Here is an 18,889-nt window from a genome sequence, read left to right on the forward strand (position 1 = left end):
CACTAAGAAGGCGAGGCTGGCTGAGCTAACATTTTGAGCTCACCCAACACCTGTGATTGGTTATTGTGTCAACCAATCCAATCCAATTGAACGTTGTCACTTGTCATGAGTTGAGCACTTTCGTTATCCGATAGCTGTATTACAAACAGCTGTTACACGTTTTCTGGAACTGAAAATTTGAAAGTGGATGTTAGGAGAAAAAAAACTAAATGTTTCTCTTGTTATGCAGTATAGCATCTGTTGAGGCTGCAAAGTTTTTTAATGGTATAGAGACATTTTTATTCTTCATATTTTATATTTTTATTCTCATATTTTTATTGGGTGAGCTCTCAATGTGAGCTCACCCAGCCTTACCTTCTCAGCGGTTTAAAAATATATTCCGAGTTCGGAAACAACAGACAGTAAAAAATATCTATTCCTGAATAAAAATGAATATTCTGTGTATTATAAGATGTTGATCTACAAAAAAATACCAGCATATGTGAGATCGATAAGATCGACGAACCGCTGATACTAGAAAGCAAAAAACAACTAAAGTAACGAATGTACGATTCCCGAAAGTGTGGATAATTCCAATATATGATCGGATGTTATGTACACTGAGTCTCAGTAAACAAAAGAAAATTCTTGAAAAATGGAGCAAAATATACACAAACCAGACAAATACACATAACACGGGCAACAAATTTTACAAAATGATTGGCTGCTCATCAAACCATATTTATTCCTGCCATACTCTCTGTCTCCTCGTAAGTTTTTTTTTTTTTTTAATTATGCCATCATAAATTCACTTATTCATGTCTAGACTTTATAGGAGCATGCTATTTGCTCTACCCAGCAACTTATAGGACACACATATCACAAATGTTAATTATTAATAATTCGTTTAGCATTAATGAAAGTATTTCTACTCACACTTATTCTTTCCTTTCATTTCCTATTCTCACATGTCTTATAAATGATGGTTCACATATTTTCATCTTTGAATATTTCAAATATACCAACCAAATATAGCATTCTCCTTCATTGTTGTTTTCTAATAAATCCTAAAACAAACCGATTGTTCCCCCACTGCAGAAGTATTCAAAGTTATCCTGCAATTAACTGCATTGGACCAATTAAGATGAGTGGTGATGTGCTATACACTCTCAAAACTTTTATACATTGATAAAAATGCAATCATATGGTCATGTGTGTCTGCAGAGGGGGAGGGGTAAAGGTGAACTCCCCCAGGATCGAGTAAAAAATTCCACAAATCATAATTGTAAAAGTGATTGAGATATGTAACCTTACACTCTCAACCATGGGACGCTTTTTCTGTCTTAAAATTTTATTATGGGTTGACCTGTTTTGGCCCACATAGAACGTGTTTTATTGCAGCAATAAAGCACAAGTTCCTGTTTTTGGTTCATCTTTTTCTAATTGTGAAAAAAATGTTCATTACTGTTGTGAACAGCAACCAGTGTTCATTTACCCTCTGTGTCTAGTGAATCACTGAGTGAAGAGTGAATTGTAAATTTATAGTGAAACAAATTTAAACAGAAACACACATTTTTAAAATGTAAGTATATGTAATTTAATATTATTTTACTTGTTAGTTTTATGATTTTTTTGCTTTTAAACTGAAATAATTTGATTTAGGATTTTGAGATTAATTAATTAGTTGATTTTTAATAAAATATGGCGGTCAATTTTTTTATATATATGAAATTGTGCTAAAAACTGTATTAATTCAGAATACTTTTTTTTTTCCGAGAATTAAAGATCATTAAAATCAATGTAAAATGAAAATACAGTAATGTATTTATAGTTTACATCGATAAATAATTACATCAAAAAATGCTAAAAGACATTTATTGATGTAATTATTTAGTTACATCAATAATTATAAAAATTTACTGATGTAATAATTATTTGTCTCCAAGCTCCCCCCCCCCCCCAGCAAATTTTCTGCGGAAGCCCATGCATACGGTCAAATTGATATGAAATTTGTAATGTGGGTTGCATAACTCACACGACAGCACACCCAACCGAAATGGGCATGCAATGCCACCGGTAGATACCTAACAGGGTGCACCACAAGAAGGTGAGGATTGGACATTAGGTCAGAAGCCCTGGTCTGTTCTCCACATTATTTTAAAGGCTATGTGGAGGTCTCCTCTCAGTTATACAGCTTTGACCCTTAAGCACACCAGATTCAGGTCATGGATCAGATAATCTGTTCATAAGCAAGATGGCAATATTGCCTCCAATTGGGAAGAGTGATCATGCAGTCTTGATTTGCAAGGTTATGAAAAATGAAATTTTCAGTTAAGAAGGGGTATATGTGGAACTACACAGGCAGGTGATTATGATAAGCTTAGGGAGTAGATTGGAGCAGTCATGGCAAAAATCTGCAAGGGAAGGATGTTATCGGTGCATGGAGATAGTCAAGGGATATCTGGAGGAAGCAATATCAGAATGTATATCCAATGTTGGGAGGATAAATCAAGTAGGAGATAGATGGATGAGTAGTATCACTAAGCAGTAGCTGCAATAAAAATGTTGTGGAGGGTATATAAAGAGAAGGTGACCTGCATGGTCATGAATTGTACAAGGATGGAAGACAAAACCAAATTACAAGAAGAAATTAGCTGAACAGGATAAAGTAAATCCTATAGTGCTTTTGATATGTGGCAAATAAGAGGTAAAATTAATTTAAAAAGATAACTTTAAGGAGTGCTGAAGGTAATGAGGTGATAAACAGACAAAATAATTCAGCTACTGAGCGGCACTTTGCAAAGTTCTATCATCCAAGTGAGGGTATTGCTGTAACAAATGTAACAGGAGCTGATATCAGAATAGAGGGTGATGAATTGGAAGTGCTTAAGATATTGTCGAATCTCAATGTCAATATGGCTATGGGAACAAGATGGGATATCAGCTTGTGTATTATGAAAATGTGTAAAGAATTAGTAATGCCTCTGACTAGGCTGTTTAAGTCTTAGCTCTGGCAAAGTCTCAAGGGAGTAGAAGGAGGATAAAATAATAATATTTATTATTATTATTAAGAGAAGGAGAAGAAATTCCTTTGCATAAAGGAAGGTCTAAGAATGAGTAGCAAATTATAGACCAATCAGTATCTCAGGAATGGTGGTGGTGGTGGTAAAAGTACTGGAAAAGTTGGTCACATAGAGCATTTAGGAATGGATGGATAAGAATATGATACTCCATGAGTGACAGCATAGTTCTGTAAAGGATCGATCATAGGTTAGTAATCTGCTAACTTTTTATAATAGAGTGACAGCCGAGTTGGATAAATGGAATGCTTATGTGATGATACTGCTGGATACATATCATCAAAAGTGCACTACTGGATACCAAACAGTCTACCAAAAATAGACAAAGTAAATGCACCACTGCAACCAATAGTTGAAGGAATCAACAACTCTAATTATCACTTAGCCAAGAAACTAGCAGCAACAACACTCAAGGAGTTGGTAGGTCATTCCCCCCCCCCCTCCTCCACAAAAAAGTACACAAACATGAACACTTCATAAACAAAATTAAAAACAACACACTCAACAACGAAGATGTATCAGTCAGCTTTGATATAACTGCCATTTTCATGAATACCTCAATCAATTCTTCTACAGAACAAATTTCTGCCCACTATCACAGCCCTCTTTGTCCACATACTTCATCCAGTTATTTTGTGTGGCAAAATAATTTTTACTCACAAAAAAGTAAGTGCAGTCATATGCTCGCCACTCTACCTCCCCTCCCCAGCTAAATTTTACATGGAAGACTTACAGCACCAAGCTCTAGATTCAGCAAGTCTTAAGCCCAAAGTTTGGCTCAGATATGTTGACAATATATTTGCCATTTGACCCCCATGACCACCAAACATAAAATACATTCCTAACACACCTGAAAAAACAACCCAAATGCATCCAACTTACCACTGAGTTTGCAAAAAATAACTCTTCCTTTTCTTGACACACCTATCACATGTCTTCTCTCAGGCTGTCTTTCCTTCATGGTATACCATAAACCATACACACATGGGCCAACGCATACACAAAGACTCATACCATCATCCAACACAAAAAACAGGGATCATCAGCAATTCCAAACACAGAGCCCTAACAATTTGCTTTGATGCACAAACATTGAAGAATGAATATGAAATTATAAGCATCTTTTATAAAGGAATGGCTATTACAAAAAAACAGATCATACGATCCTTCACAATACCACTACTATTAAAGATAGTAGTTCAAGTATTAAAGATCATATGATCCTTCAAAATACTAATACTATTCATTAAGATAAAATAGACAATCATGTACTCAAAACATGTCACAGATTAACTGGAAAGACACCAAGTCCCTTACACTGCTCCAAAACTGGTTTGAAAGAAAATTTAAAGGAGATTGAGAGATGATGCTTCATCATTCCAATCTCAACAAAAATGATGAATTAGCAATTCCAAGAATCTGGAAGACCCATCTGCAACCCATATAACATACAGATATAGAACATCAGAAAAACAAGATAGCAGAACCCCAACACAAGAAAATCAGATCAGTGAACTGAACCTAAATATAACAGGACTCCAGAGCAGCAATTGATGTAGTTCAACTTTAATTTTTTACCACATCTTTATTTTATTATATTTTTTGTATTATAAAATATATTTTATTTAATAGATTTTTAATTAATTTTTTTTAATTTAAAATTTTACCTTTCCCCTCATCAGAGGTAAGCCAAGTGTAAATGGTTAACAAAGTAGTTATACTATAGCTTACTTATGTGTATTGTGATGTAGCTTGTGTTGTAGTTCATATATATATATATTCCTGATGATGACCTTGATATAGAAGTTGAAATGTAAAGTGTTATTTTTCTTAGTTATAAGTAAAGTAATTGCAATAACATGTTTTTGTCTCCATAAATTCTACGTAATGAATGTTGATCACTGAGTAATCCCGAGAGAAAGAATGCATGCATATGGTGAGTGTAGTAGGATTTGTGGTTCAACCTACCATTAAATAAGTGGGTGCTGATTAATTGTCTGCTGCCTTATATAAACATTTTTATACTAAAAAATACCTATTAACATTGATTATGGATAAAAGGAAGAGTGAAATAGCAAGTGCCAATGATAAAAAGAAGAAACAAAGTTATCACTTTAGAGAAAAAACTTGAATTAATTAAGGAATATGAGTATGTGATAAGTATGTCAAAAATCGCATGTGATTTTGGACAGAATGAGGCAACAGTGCAAAGTATTTTGAAATTTTAAAACAGTAACAACTTATGGATATTGACCCTAGCCTTGATTGCAGTATGCAAGTCTGTTGGAATGTAGAAAGCTATGAGCTGTTACCATGAGATGTAAACAAAGAAAAAGAAACAAAAGACAATGCAAACTAACTTGTCCAAATATTCTCAAAAAAATAATTTTCTTTTAAATACACTTGTATGTATAATTATGAATACATATTATGCAGGGTTTAATAAACTTTCAATTGTTTCTAACATTTTATTATCATTTATAGTCATGGCAGTAAAAATAGTAAACATAAATATACTTAAAAAACTTAGTCAAGATTTTGAAAGCCCATGGATGAGTTAATTTTTTCTTATTGCTTATTATATTTGATAAACATTATATAAGCATTTGGTATATTGTATTGATTTGATTAACACATTTTTAATTAGCACGGTGTTTTCGCAGGATACATTAATCATGTAAAGCAAAACGATTTCTGCATAATCATATGAATGTAACAGCATGCATTTCAGTTTGTCTAAAATTATTTAAAGCAAGTGATGAATTTATTGGTCATTATCCAATATTAAAAAATGTTTACTTACATATTCAACTATTTTCTCCAATATAACAGTGCATTCTTCTTTCTTCATGCTGTCAGCAAAGCACATGTGTTTGATAGGAGATATATCCTCACCTTTAACAAATAATTCTGGTATCCTATAAATTAGAAATTGATAATTTCATTTTTAAGAAAAATGTCCTTTTTTTCTAAAAAAAAATCAGTTACACAAAAATGAAGTATAAATTCACATGGAAAGAACACAGACAACAAAAGAAGTCTTATTGATTACATTATTGTTAATGATATCACTATGAAAATAAAACTACAAAAGTATTAAAAATAATTAAAGTTAAGCAGATTCAGAATGAACTGTAGACCTAAATATACAAATATTATTTTTAAAAAAAAGTGAATAGTTTGAAAACAACAAAACCTTAAAGATCAAGCGGCAAAATCTATTGACTGACCCAGGAAAATCATGCAATGAATCTGCAAAACGTCTGAAAAAAAAAAAACTTTGTGGTGGACACAAAAAAGTTCAAGAAGCCGTCCACAAAAATAATACATGCAAATCACATAAAAAGTTCCTGGCTGATAATATGACATGCAGCTATGACTACCAACTCTCCTTTCTTGAAAAGAGCCATGCATATAACACTATATTTTATATTTATTTCTATAACCACTGATATTATACTATGTATCTTTTAACTCTCCCCATTACCTATCATTATTATATTTCAGAAGATTTTATATTTATTTGTACAATGCTTGTATATTCACATGTGCACTGCTTATTCATATGATATTGTGCATATAGCTGGCAACATGCTCCAGTAGAAACTGTGGAGGATTTACAGTGAGACACAAAAACAAATCCATAGTCAAGACAGTGATTTGAGGATGTAAAAGTTGATGGCTTGGTTGCCCATATAGTCAAGTTTATGCTAGTGGACATAAGCACAGGATGATTCAAAAGTTTCTTTTTTTTTGCTTCTTTTAGGAATGGTGTCCCATTAATAAAATGCCTTTCTAAAAGAAGAGCAAACAAAAATCAGTTTCATGGCTGGATTAGGAAGTTTTCGTAAGGATGCAATGGAATTTAACAGGAGACATAGCAAGCACATTACACTGTTGCCAAGCTTACTGAGAAGTTCAGACTTAGACTGACCAACTAAGAAGAGGTCATCCACAAACATCCACCAATGAAGGTATGACCAACATGGTGCTGGGAGCATTTGCATGACAGTTTTCTGCAGAAAGCGGTGTCAGCCAATCAAGTATCATCCACATTATGAAAAGCACAATGGCATCCATACAAAATGCAAATGTTGCAACATCTTATTGAAGATGACCAGGATAGGTGGATAGAATTTTGCAAATGGACAATAAAAAAATTGGATGGTGATGCAAACTTTTCATTTGGGATTTAATTTACTGATGAAACCAATTCTTTATGTTAAAGGAGAAGTTAATTGCAAAAACCTATATTACTGGAGTGATTCCAATCTGCACTCAACAGGTCCCTCAAAGATGCAAGAAAACTGATGGTGTGAAGACACAAATCTGAATGTACCTAAACATGTAGTAAGACATGATCATACTGTCCTTGTTAAACAATGACAGAGAATTTTCAGTTTATTTTCAGCATTGACGAAGCATCACCCAATTATGGTATCTGCATGCACCGATAGTTAGATCAGCAGATTCTGGGTTCCTGGGTTAGTCACTGTAGTCCTATGGATTGGCTTTCAAGCTCTGCAGACCTCAACCCACTTGATTTTTATTTGTGAGGGACAATTGAAGACTATGGCATACCAAGAAAAGAAAAAAAAAAGCATAAATCACCTAAAGGAATGCATTCAAAACGCAATTACACACATAATAATGCCAATTGGTTAACAGAAGATCATGAGTGGGAGGTATCTGTACGTGTTTTCAAAGGAACAGCAACTGTGTAGAGCACGTTTTGTGAATAAAGTGAGTGTTGGAAGTTTTTTTTTCTTTTTTTCCTCCCACTTGGTTAGACTATAATAAATTTAGTTTAATCCTTTATCCAAGTGTAAGCAAAAGTTTGATCCTGAAGTATCTTCAGGACTGAGGCAACTCATGGTAAAGATGGACTAAGCTCTTATCACTTGTCTTAGTATCTCCCATAATGCAAAGCACATCTCCTTGCGGACATGTATAATGCTATGTATTAAGAAAAGGACCACTACCCAGACCGGTTTCAACCTTTATTGAGGTTTCCTCAGTGTGAGTCAAACCCAGAGGTGGTGATACTAAGGTGGAAGTAATGGAAAAGTCATATTTACCTATACGAATTGCTAAAAGGTGTCTCACCTTATTATTAAATTACTCTGGATTAGAGAATGATGTTGGAAGTTTTTTCCCACTTGGTTAGACTATAATAAATTTAGTTTAATCCTTTATCCAAGTGTAAGTAAACAAAGTTTGTGTCTGAAGTGATGAGAGACCAAGACAAGTGATGAGAGTTTAGTCCACATTTACTACGAGTTGCCTCAGTCCTGAAGATACTTCAGGTGCAAACCTTGTTTGCTTACACTTGGATAAAGGATTAAACTAAATTTATTATAGTCTATTAATTCTTGGGGAATTACTTCTCCATATGCCTGGGGAAGGAGTGTCCTAGGTTCGATTCCCATCGATGATGCGAGGAGCTTAAGGATCTTCCTCAGCCATAGCCAAGTTAGCCGGTCTTGGGCGTGGACAGCACGGTTTTTTCCACCAGTTTATCTGGGGTTTTTCATCCCGCAAGCAGGTAAACCAGTCCAGTGAACACACACGGATTACAGTCAGGAATACTGACCCAGCCATAGGTCTGATTCGTCAGCTATGCTGGTTCCGAAGCCCGAATAAATTTTTTTTTTTTTTGGGGGGGGACTGAGATGGTGCTGTACCTCCTCGTAAAGGGGACTCACAGCGGTGTATCATCATACGATTATTATTATAGTCTAACCAAATGGGAAAAAACTTCCAACATCTTTCTCTAATTCAGAGTAATTTAATACTAAGGTGAGACACCTTTTGGCAACTCGTATAGGTAAATATGACTTCTCCATTACTTCCACCTTAGTATCACCACCTCTGGATCTCACTGACGAGACCTCAATAAAGACCTAAACAAAAACCAATCTGTGTAGTGGCCCTTCCCTTAATGCATAGCATTATGCATGTCCACAAGGAGATGTGCTTTGCATTATGGCAGATACCAAGATGAGTGATGAGAGCTTAGTCCACCTTTACCATGAGTTGCTTCAGTTCTGAAGATACTTCAGGCACAAACTTTGTTTGCTTACACTTGGATAGAGGATTAAATTAAAAGTGAGAGTGTGTTAAAAAAAAGTGACCATTTCCCCTATGTAGACTTTTGAATCACCCTGTACTATTAAAGCATGAAAATTTTATTGGAGAAAGAAAAGAAAGCATATATGAGGCTATATTATGAACTTCTTGTCCATATTAGCAAACAGACCATGAGCAATATGGTCAGGAGAGATCATGGAATTCCTGCAAGAACCTATATAAGTGGTCCTTTCCAATTATGTTAATGGAATTAAGTGAACTGGTAGATAGGTGTCCAGAATGACTTTATTACATATTAAGAATGCTATACTTAATGCCAAGTTATAACTTTATGTGTATGTGTGCGTGCATGCGTGACGATTATAGATTCTCTCTCTCTGGGTGTTTATCTTTAATGCACATTTCATAGAATACAATGAAGTATATAACATTCATTTTATGAATATGCTTACTGGTATTTTTCCATGAAAATAAAGTATCACATAGAATAAGGAACTATTTTTTTATTATTTTCTCAACCAGCTTCATGAAATTCTTTTGTTTCACTTCATCAAGAGAATTACACGAAAACTAGAAAACAAGTACTAACGATTAACAATAGTAGTGAAAATATTTGAACATGAATAACAATGGAATGTGTGTATTTGATATTATGCTGGCTGCTCATTCATGGATTGCTGTATACCACTAGTAAATAAATACATAAATAAATAAATATAAGTATAATATAAATACAATATAAATATAAATACAAATAAATAATGAATTAATGATATAAAACAATGTAAAATCATCCCTTGTTTTTTGTTGCACTGCATAGGATGTTTCATCATTTCAGCTGGTATATCTTTGCCAAATTTTAGGTTGTGTTCCTTGATACTGAAAGGCTTTGTTTTTTTGTTTTTTTTCAAACCACTCAAAGTTTGCTAATGAGGGAAGGAGAGAGGAGAATCCATTCCCAATCCTTCCTTCTGTTCAAAATATTCATCATGGAATTTTAAAAATGTGCTATTGATGGTGTTAAAGAGATCCACTGTCAAGGAACACAGCCTAAAATCTGGCGAAGATGAGTCAAGGATATTTTCATCATCTGGCCTTGTACTATTACTCAATTAGAAGATTTTGTGACCTACTTCAACAACATTCATTCTCTAATTAAATTCGTTGAATTAAAGACAAACAGATCTTTACCATTTTTGGATACACTGGTTGAGGTATCCAAATAAAACACACTCAACTTCTGAGTCTATAGGAAGTCAACAAACACAGGATGTTACCTACATGCCACATCCCATCTCCACCTGGTGCAAAAAATAGGCATCCATTCCTAACATGATAGGAACAGTTCCTTACATGATGGGGCTTACAGAATTTCCATTAACATAGAAAAAAGAAACAAGAGCTACAATACCTGAGTTCAATCCTGCCAAAAAAATGGCTACAATACAATATGAAGCAAAAAAATAAAAATCCTACTTCAACCTCCAAAATAATCAGATGAACAAGAAAATTAACACTTTAGAGAGCAGTGATTGAACCCCCCCCCCCTCCACATACACAATCAGCCATAGACAAAAAAATAGCTGCTTCATCAACAAAATATAAAAGTTGACTTCTTCCAAATCAACAAGATCTCTAATCACCTGAAACCTCCTAAACCTTCACATCTGCCACTTAAAAAAAACAGGTGTTTATGAGATCGGCCATAGTTGTGGTTTACACTACATAGGACAGACAGGCAGTTCTGGAGAAGTATGCTGATCAGAACACTTCAAGGACATTAAGAATGAAGGAAGACAAGTCAGGACTGGCAGCATATACAACCAAAACACAGCATCAAGTAATATGGCAACAAACAAAAATTCTCCACATAGATAAACCGTTTTTTTTTTTTCTGCAAGAGCATTTAAAGAATCAGATGAAATAATGAAACATCCTCCACAGTGCAACAAAAAACAAAGGATGACGACTTTATATCAGTTTTGGTCTTCACTAATTCATCAAGCTGCACTCGTACATACCAGTAGTACACAGCAATCTATGAACAAGCCAGCATAATAGCAAATGCACAATTTCCATCATTATTCATGTTCAAATATTTTTACTACAGTTGTTAACTGTTATTATTGTTTTCTACTTTTTTAGTTTATTCATGTAATTATCCTGATGAAGTGAAATAAAAGAATTTTACAAAACTAGTTGAGAAAATAATAAAAAATAGTTCCTTATTCTATGTGATACTTTATTTTTTGTGGAAAAATAGTGGTAAAATATTCCTAGCATGGCCTCTCTCCATACAAGCTATGCAATGATATAACATTTTCTTGGGTATTATATGATGTCTCTCTCCCAGTAGTAATATTTTAATTACATAGATATTATTTTAGCTCAATAATCACCTACCAATATCAACTATTCATTCTTTTTTCCTTCTACTTGGATCATTGCTAGGTATTCATTATATCATTCTTCTGATTTATCCTATTTATTATTAGTCTTCTTTTATATATATTGCAGCAAAATAATAAAGCATGAATTATACTTTAATTTTAGACCCTCCTTTTTGATATTTATCTTATGAATAATATAGTCAGCTCTCACTATGGCACACACCACTATAACAAAGTATCAAAGAAAAGTCAAAGTCTATAAGTGAGCCAAAAGAAATCCATCTGTTCATTTTGTGTGTAGTTGATGGATTTGGCATAGTGTTTTAAATAGTAACATTTGTGTAGATAGAGATATAAAGAAGTGTAGAGGATGGGTTATGTAAAGTGGAGTGTCCTTCTAATGAGTCCTTGGAAGCATTAAGTAATAATAATAAACTATCCACCATAATAAACTATTCTGTAGTTCCTATGAGTTTGATATAGTGAAAGTCAAGTGTACAATAGAAATGTATAACTTCTTATCTGGACGATCACAACAGTTGCTACACTAAAACAGCAACTGAATAGCAGCTATCATGTATGTTACTGTGTAGTAACAGCAATTTTAGTTTATGTGCAAAGTTTTTTAATTAATTCATTTTATTTTTATTTGAGCACAAGTGTACTGGTTCTAGTAGCAAGGCTTATACATTGGTCATACATAACTGGTAATTAGCTTACAGAATTAACAACGCATATAAAGTATATTAATTAAAGACAACTTTAATGAATAACTTCTATATTTTGGCAATGTCACATTGTCATCTTCAGGAACATAAAAATATGGTATCTGCACGCAAACACTAACAAAAGAAAACGAGGAAGAAAGCAAGAAACTAATATTGTTCCTAATGGTGCCCTCTGGCAGGCTAATTTGGTTGTCTTGGCTGTTGGGCTGAAGTTCTCATAATGTAAGTCTCCCAAATTTAGGGTAGTTTCATGCACCCAAATTTGTTGAGGTTTGGAACGTTTTTTAGAGCTGCTGATGATTCCTTGAATAATCTTTCGTACTTAAACTTGCTGCGGTGTATTATTTTAGTTTTCTTCCAACGAATTCTATGGTGGATATTTAAGGCATGGTCTGCCAGCCCAGAGTGGCTGTACTGGTGAAACGAAACCGGATCTAGTCTTTGTGTTCTGATATCCTGATATTTGCTGTCCTGCCTGTTTGGCCAAAGTAGGACAATTTGCAGCTGCAAGGGACCTGGTATACACCAGGTAGGTCTAGGGGAAGTGGTTGGTCTTTGGTAGAGCGGATAAGGGATGCTAACTTTTTATATGGTCTGTAGCAAGATGAAGATGGCAACGTAACATTGCCGAAATATAGAAGTTATTCATTAAAGTTGCCTTTAATTAATATACTTTATATGTGTTGTTAATTCTGTAAGCTAATTACCAGTTATAACTGTACTGGTTGTTGAGAAGAACGCCTTCACCATTTTAGATTATCTTGGTTCATTTACCTACAGTTCAGTTCTGATGGCTCTTCCCAAAGAAAGTCTGGTGAGGATCCAAACATCATCCAATCTTTGTTGGATGACTCACATGTGGTTAGCTGCTAACAATTCTAAGTTCTTTCTTTGTGTTTTTCAATTGTTTGAGGGATTTGTGCTAAAGAAAAAAAAAAAAAAAAGGAATAATTTTCTTGCAATTTCAAAATCACCTCTATTTTCTTATATTAGAAATCTTGTTTTGTAATGCATTCATTGTTTAATCATTAATAGTAAACATCAGTGGTGGCCCGTGAAGTTTTAAGTGGGGGTGCTGCCTATACAAAATAATAAAAAAATAATAATTTTTTTCCCTAATTAGTAACCAATTTATTAATAAATAAATCTACAGATTTATTTATTAATAAATTGGTTACTAATTAGGGAAAAAAAGATTTTTTTTATTATTTTGTATAGGCAGCACCACCACTTAAAACTTCATGGGCTGCTACTGGTAAACATGATAATGATTAAGTTACTGATAATTTCAGAAAACATGAGGAGTTAATACTGATACTATCAGTAGTACTATCTAAAGGGGATAAAAGTAAATAAATCCAGGAAATGAAAGAAAAAATAGAGCAAAAAATAATTTTGCAACATGATGTACATTTACTGAAAAAAATTCCATCTGGTATTATAATTAAATAAATAATTTGTGTGCAGAGCTTGGTCATTTTCTAGAGCATCTGGACCTCTGTGTTTAAGGATCCACTGAAGTTTTGTCTCCCATTGTTATTTCAATGGTTTTTAAGTACATATTGAACTTTGCTTGCAGTCCTGTTGAGCACTTGATAATGTTATGGGGCCAGCATTCTGTGTTATAGGCACCTGGCTCTGCTCATTAATACTTATTTTAATAATAAGGTGGATCACCTTATTATTAAAATTTCTGGGTGAAGGACAGTTGTGGAAAATCTTTCTTTTGGTTACAATATATATTATACTTGACAAGGAATTATATGCTTGTTTTAATCTTATATCCAAACATAAACATGAAGTAACTTCATGACTAGTCTACTTGTATATACAGGCTGTTGCCTCCACATCAATTGCTCATAATGCAAAACCATTATGAGAAGAGTCACTATCCAGAAAGAAGAATATACCAATGCGAAGTCATATATTTTTAATATATGAAAAATTTTCTATGCAAATTTCTACTTGCATAGACAAAAATCTATGCAAGTAGAAATAAGGTGATACCCATTAAATTTGAATAATTTTTTTATATGGAATAAGAGAAAAGTTATTCAAAACACTACAGTAGGGTACACAAGACAGTGGTCAAATCAAACATAAAAATATTATATAAATCGAAATTAATTCAAAAATATAATAAACACATAACATACATATATACAAAGAAAAAATGAAGAAAATGAGTAGAGAGAGAGAATCGAAGAACTATCTCTAAGTGCAACATTACCTCTGCAACTTCTGATGAATTATAACAGCATTCTGTCTTAATGAGAGGAGAAGCTCTGAAAATAATATACAACAGATTCATTATAAAAAAAAAAAAAACATTAATATATAAAAACATCATTATACCTAGAATGATGCAAATATTTCAATCTAATAAACTTAAAATAAAAATCCATATCATGATGCATATAAGATATTTGTGTAAATTCAAGGTATTTGCAATCATTTATCTCATTTATATAAATTAACAAGAAAATTATAAACAGTAGTACTGAACACTTATTTACTATTACAAATAAATTAATATACTAACAAGAATGTAAGGGTTTAATGAAGTTAAACAAATACTACAGATTAGGATATCAGTACTCTCTCTCTCTCTCTGTGTGTATACATCATATAATAAATTTTGGATCTCTAGAGCAGTGATTTTCAACCTTTTTCATAATACAGCACACCAAGACTTTTATTAAAATTCTGGCACACTAAAAATATATTCTTTTAATTTTTTTTTTTGATGATATGGAAAAAAATGGTCATAATTTTGATTGATTTACACACACACAAGAAGATGGAAGACCAGACAATAATAAATAAATGCACAAATTACGACATTATTTCTTTCAATTAATTTGTTTTCATAAATCTTGCAGCACACCTGAAAACCTCTCGCAGCACACTGGTTGAAAATCGTTGCTCTAAAGGCTTCTAATAAACTTGGATTTGCTGCCTTGAGTAGCTTATTCCTGAAATTCATTTAATAAAGTTATGTCATCTGCATTTATATTCTTGCATACATATGACCATGTAAAACCTCTATACAGTGCTCTTAAAAATAAAGATACAACCCAACTGCTCAACAATATAATTTAGATTACTATTATTAGTAGTAAGTTTTAATAAAATTATCTTCTAGGTCACAAACTGGAATAACCTGACATTAAAAGTTTCTTCTTTTGGACAAGCTAAAGCATTTCTTCATTTCAAAGAAATGAATGCTGTTCATAAATCTCTGAAAACCTTTCTCTTTGTTTTTTTTTTCTCATATGGTTCCTACTATACAAAAGTTTTTTTTTTTTTCCCCTTTTTGTAAACCTATAGCATATTTGTACCATGGGTGAGCAAAGTTGTTTTTCCTTCGCTAATTTGATTTTTTTTTTTTTGGTATTTTTATTTTTTAAATAGTCCAGAAACCGTACTCTAGAGCCCAAACATAAAACTTGAAAGTCATTTCAAGCCTCCAGTAAGCAAGGAGAGAGATGGTCTCACACTGAATGATGAAATGCATCTTCCATCTAAAGACATTCACAAACATCCATGACCAAAATAGGATTCAAACCTGCAGCCTGTTGTGGTTGGGGAGCAGATATGTGGTTGGGGAGCAGATATGCTAACACGTACTGTATCTGCTCCTCAGCCAACCGGGCTGGTAATTAAGGTCACAGGTATTTTAAATTCAGAAGAAAAAACACATTTTAATCTTTCTAATTCTCTTAAGTTTTCCCTTCTAGTCAAAAGATTCATACTAAAATATGACATATGGCAAATTTAATCTTAATGTAGGAGGCTTGATTTAACTCGTTAAAATATAATGTTGAATGTTAGACATCTAAAGGTGTCAAAGTGTTCTCATTATATTATTTAAAGATTAGCAGTAGCTAATGTCCTAGATTGCCCAAGTTTTATTTTAGCACTCTAAGCACAGAAATACTTTGACCCTTAAGCAAGGGATGCTTAAGGGTCAAAGCTGTATAACTGAGAGGAGACCTCCACATAGCCTATAAAGAAATGTGAAGAACCGACCAGGGCTTCAGACCTAACGTTCAATCCTCACCTTCCCGTGGTGCACCCTGTTAGGTATCTATCTGGATACTGAATGAACAAGGATGGGCTGGCAATTTGGGATTTAGCCAACCAAACTGTATTCTTATTGGCTTAAACCATAACATAAAATGATGGTACAACATGACAAAATTTCATGCCAGCTGAGACATCACCATGGAACCAGAGCAAACAGCGGAAAGTCAGCTACTGAAACACACCCCAACTCAATATCAACAGAATTCAAGATCGGTATTATCAACATAAAAAAAGCCTGAATTGCAAAGAAATGAAACTAGCTGAGGAACTGGATAAGTACCAGATCGACATAATAGGAATGACTGAAATAAAATACACAAACACTGGTGAGATCTTTCTCAGCAATAAATATGAAATGTTATATTCAGAAAATAACAATCAGAGAAAAGAAGGAGTAGCTATAGTATTGAACACTAAATATGAGGCTAATCTTCTTGAATGGCAGGCAATATCAAGTAGAGTGATATGAGCAAATATCAGAATGAGGAACTAGACAATGAGACTAATTTGTGCCTATGGTCCCATAGAAGGTTCTACTAAGGTAGAAGTAGAGGAATTTTTTGAGGCTTTAGAGAAAGCAACTGACACAATGAAAAAGGAAAAGGTGGTCCTTGTTGGGGATCTAAATAGCAGAGTAGGAAATGATTGTCAGACATACAAAAATGTTTTGGGAAAATTCAGAGAAAAGAGCAAAGCTAATAATAACTATAGCAAATACCTGTTGGATTTCTGCTCAGGACATGGACTGGTTATTACTAACACCATGTAACAAAATAAAAATGTGTGCAAATTCACATGGAGAGAAGAGGCAAGTCTCTAGTGATGTTTTCTCACTGGTGCAAGACACTAGAGTGTACAGAGGATTTGAAATTGGAAGTAATCACCATTTAGTCTTGAACAGGATAAAATTAACTTTCATATTGAAAAGAAGAACTTGTAAGAAAGTTTTAAATCAAATAAAGGATGAGCAGCTCTCAGATGTGAACTGTAGACTAAAATGCACAAACATTATTTAAGAAAAAATGAAAAATATTTGAAAACAGGAACCAAACCTTAAAGATTCAGTGGCAAATCCTGAAGAAAACATTGATTGATTCAGCCAGAGAGGCATGTGGGGTTGTCTGCAAGGCCAGAAAAACCATTTTAGCAGTTGCACCAGGATCGCCAAATTCAGAAATGTGAAGTGCTACAATATGTCAGGAAGACTTAACGGGAGAAGAAAACCACATAAAATACAGGAGGTGCCAGAGCTAATCTAAGGTGTTATGGATTACTTAAAAAGAGTGGGAAAGGAAAGGTTAGTGACACTGGAAGTTAAAGTAGTGAGGGAAAAGAAGAGAGCATATTGAACGTTCACGAGAATAAGTCAGCTGGTGCTCTTAGAGAATACATACAAATGTAAGAAAGTTAAACACTGTGTAAAATTAGCTAAACAAAAGTCATGGGAAGACTTTGGGAAATAAACATCACGAAGGTGGCAAGATAAGAGATGAAGCATGCGATACAGAGAAAGAGGGCATTGTGGAGGCAGCATAAAAGAATTCGAAATAACCAATTCCATGAGATCTACAAAGACCAGGCAAGGAGGGTGACTTGGTTGGTGAGGGTAGCTAGAGAGAGGTATGAACAGCAATTAACTAATCAAGCCAAAAAGAATCCTAAGGAGTTCTTTCGATATGCAGCCAGCAAAAGAAAGAATCAGTATGGAAGGATGACAGTGATAGGAGAAAATGGTATAAAGACAGTTGTTGCAGAATGTGAGGTGGAGATACTTAATGAGCAGTTTATAAAGGTCTTTCAATCTTGTGAATGTGACTACATGGAGAGATTGAGAGCAGTAGATGATGGGGAGGAGAAACTGACTGTAATTGAGCAAGAGGTGTTTCGGGAGTTGAGTAAACTAGATGTAAATAAGGCTGTGGGACTTGATAATATATAACCGCGTATTCTGAAGGAATGTGCCAGGAAGTTGACACCTGCCTTGACATATTATTTTAATACGTGTCTTGCACTTGGTCAAGTACCTAAGGAGTAGAAGGAGGGCAAGATTGTGCCACTTCATAAAGGAGGTGATCAAACTCAAGCATTAAATTATAAGCCTATCTGTGTGTCAGGTGTTGTGGTTAAGTTGTTGGAGAAGCTTGTGAGAACTAGGATCCAGAGATGGGTTGACAACAATGCTATTATCTTTGATGGACAGCATGGATTTGCTAAAGGGAGGTCATGTTTTAGTAATCTACTTATTTATTACAATAAAGTGACTGGTTCCTTGGACAGAGGAGTGGAATACACAGTGATATACTTGTATTTCGCAAAGGCTTTTGATAGAGTACCTCATGATAAGATGATAGTCAAACTAGAGCAGATGGGGTTGGATATTAGATTAGTGCATTGGATTGGAGACTGGCTATCTGATAGGTATCAACAAGTTGTGTATGGGGGAGCGATATCCAGGGAAAAGGAAAGTAACTAGTGGAGCACCTCAGGGATCTGTTTTAGGACCATTACTGTTTAACTTGTATATTAATGATAT

At 33.9% G+C, this 18,889-nt stretch overlaps 1 protein-coding gene across 1 annotated transcript in view; it reads right to left on the reverse strand.

Moving 5' to 3' along the window:
* Spt-I (serine palmitoyltransferase subunit I) overlaps window positions 1-18,889 on the reverse strand; it is a 173,383-nt gene that overhangs the window by 13,465 nt on the left and 141,029 nt on the right. Inside the window, exons 13-14 of the mRNA XM_090402250.1 lie at window positions 14,498-14,552; window positions 5,863-5,977 (exon numbers count right to left, since the gene is read on the reverse strand). Coding sequence (XP_090258376.1) covers window positions 5,863-5,977; window positions 14,498-14,552 — 170 coding nt within the window. The remainder of the gene's footprint in view (window positions 1-5,862; window positions 5,978-14,497; window positions 14,553-18,889) is intronic.

Source organism: Typopeltis vanoorti, chromosome 12, assembly GCF_054136105.1.
Source record: "Typopeltis vanoorti isolate ZY-2024b chromosome 12, IOZ_Tvanoo_1.0, whole genome shotgun sequence".
Classification (NCBI taxonomy): Eukaryota; Metazoa; Arthropoda; class Arachnida; order Uropygi; family Thelyphonidae; genus Typopeltis; species Typopeltis vanoorti.